A 2,644-nucleotide genomic window follows, 5' to 3' on the forward strand; every position below is an offset into this window, starting at 1 on the left:
AATTCTCAAAAAGGTGTATCTTTATTGATTAAAGTTTGGCACATTCCACAAATCAAATGTAATAAAATGTAATAAAATAAAAAAAAGTATAAATATAAAATAGTACGTGTATACACAACAAAAACATTAGCTGCCATTTTTTCAGTCTGTTACAGATGAATGCATAAACCATATAAATGACTTATTATTGCGTCATCAAGTGGTAGTTTTTCTCAGGATCAAATTTCATTTTTCTCCTCTATCGTCATGATGATTCCATATTTACCGAACAGTGATCTGTTGTTCCTTCGTTTAAAGGTGTGTTCTCAATGTGAGTATTGATATTTTCATTGAAGCTGGTTTCTGTAAGAAGAAAAACAGTATTAGGTAATTGCATGTACTGATATGTCTTTCAAAGAGTCAATAAAAGAAATAATTCATATTCTAATGTTATTATAATATAAGTAATAATAATCAAAATCTTACCTTTCTGTTTTGTCCTAAACGTGCATATCCTTGAAATGATATCTACAAATACACAAAATTAAGCCTATTCAAAACAAATGCATTTTTAATGCTTTCATACATGATTTCCAGGTTTCCAAAATGATAATGATTCTAAATAAAATTAAAAAACATATACCTCTTATAATGGAACATTCTTTTCTTGAACGATAAACAGCACATACAAGAATAACAGCTATTAGGCTGGCAATTCCGATGCAGATTGGGATGCTGCAATTTTAAATGTAAAAAATATATCATAAGCTTGATGTTCTTATAAAATGGTTTAATGTATGCTTCATTTATAGATTTTGACTGGCAGATTTGAGAAATGTAATTTACTTTCTAGAAAATAAAAGATAATTACAGTATTTTGATATTGAGATCTGATTCTGAATCCGGGTCAGTGGACAACCCTTCCTGTCTGGAGGGAGCTGGATCCGGATCAGTTGACACCAGTTCCTGTCTGGAGGGAGTAATGGATTCCTTGTTGTCTGATATGGCCGTGGTCTTCCGTGTAGAAGAACTTGTTGAAACTATTGGTCTGCTTGTTTTACGAGACTTGTACACTAAATTATAGCACTCAGGATCTACACATAGAAAAGAAATAACGGGTAGTGAGTATTTCACGTAACACGTAAAGCATCTTATATTGATATACTAGTAATGTGCCGACATGGAGTTTTGCGATTTAAAAACAAAAACAAGAAACATGCAGTAAGACTAAGAAGCGAATTTTTTTACTTATCTGTTCATGATACATTCGTACATATGTTTTTAGTGTTTAAATTATTACGTACATTTATAACTCTCGTTAGAGAAATAAAAGGGTGGACATTCTTTGCATTCTGCGTCTGAGTTGCGCTGTATTACGGATCCACCAAAACTGTACTCTGTGCATACTTTTCCTGTTAAAAGTCAGTTACAATAGAGTTAAACATGCATTTAATTAAAAAAAAAAAGAGAGTAAATGCAATTCTTAATTGGAAAAATAAATGACAAAAATCAACTGATATCATAACACTTCTCTTACCAACAATATTTTTCTTCGGTGCACAGACTTCTATTGTTTCATTTTTCCATGCATTAATTACACAGTGATATTCCAGTGAGGAACAAGAGTGGCTGATAGTATTGCATCCTTTCCTTGACGCTGCCTCTTTCCATGCCTGTTCTGTTGTTGGACAAGATTCTACAAGAACTGCAGTTTCCTTAATTGATTCTTTACATCCTTTAGATGCATCAGGTAAATCTGCATTTGTCTGAAAATAAATGATAGATGAAACGTTATTTAAATAATCTTTAGTCCTTATATCAATTCACTGTTACTAATTACAAATGAAGACTTATTTTTCTAAGTTGCTGTAGAGTATCCTCATATGGAACTTTTTTCACGAGATGCTCGTAAAATTTCAATGCTTGTAATCTTACCGTTGGTGCAGAAAAGAGTAAAAATGCAATCCAAGTAGTATGGACTAATTTGAGTTGCAATTCCATAGTTTTCTTGGCAAGAAAAAATACCTGTAAAAAAATAAAGGGGTAATTAGTGCAAGGCATTAAAATGATTCTAGACAAGAAACAAAATATGCATTAATTAATTATTAATAATCTATCAGTTAAATGCAATCGTACTATGAAACCACTAAATGTATCCGAAATAAAGTTGTGGTTTTGTGGTTAGGTTGATTTTATTTGACTGACTGATCTTTATTGCAAGGTAGGCTATATAAACCAAGTACATATATATCTGGTAGCAAGCAAAATGTGTCAACAGGTAGCTTGTCGGGTATTCCCATTATCTCACCATTTAAATATAAATTCAGTCTAGCTACCCGTTTAAAAGACAGAAGGATGGGACTCTACCTTTAAATACCGTAAATCGCACCAGTCTATCTCTCGAAGTGAATCATCTTATGCTGCATACTCATTTTTAAAAACACCTGTCTTGTTTGTTAAAGATATTAATCAAAATAATAATTTTGTTTTGTTTCAATAGCTTATATAAAATATGGAATTGCAAGTTCACTGGTTTTTTTTTATATTTAGCCCATTTTCTTATTTCTCAATTATGTTACTGCAAGGAAAAAAGAATACAGATGGTATTTTTATTATACTTTTTAAATTACCGCTAAAATGCATCACAATGCTCTGAATTATTGCA

At 31.3% G+C, this 2,644-nt stretch overlaps 1 protein-coding gene across 1 annotated transcript; it reads right to left on the reverse strand.

The window, feature by feature from the left end:
• On the reverse strand, positions 1 to 2,160 carry LOC134253912 (uncharacterized). The gene is made up of 8 exons (XM_062736486.1): positions 2,116 to 2,160; positions 1,915 to 2,004; positions 1,517 to 1,745; positions 1,284 to 1,391; positions 851 to 1,073; positions 623 to 714; positions 466 to 507; positions 1 to 342 (listed from the first exon to the last, which is right to left on the reverse strand). Exons 2-8 carry the CDS (start codon positions 1,978 to 1,980, stop codon positions 245 to 247), a joined length of 858 nt encoding a protein of 285 aa, XP_062592470.1. The 5' UTR covers positions 1,981 to 2,004; positions 2,116 to 2,160; the 3' UTR covers positions 1 to 244.
• Between the last annotated feature and the right edge of the window lie 484 nt (positions 2,161 to 2,644).

This window comes from Saccostrea cucullata, unplaced genomic scaffold, assembly GCF_032062105.1.
Source record: "Saccostrea cucullata isolate Sc308-1 unplaced genomic scaffold, CSIRO_AGI_Scuc_v1 ctg4114, whole genome shotgun sequence".
In the NCBI taxonomy this organism is placed as follows: Eukaryota; Metazoa; Mollusca; class Bivalvia; order Ostreida; family Ostreidae; genus Saccostrea; species Saccostrea cuccullata.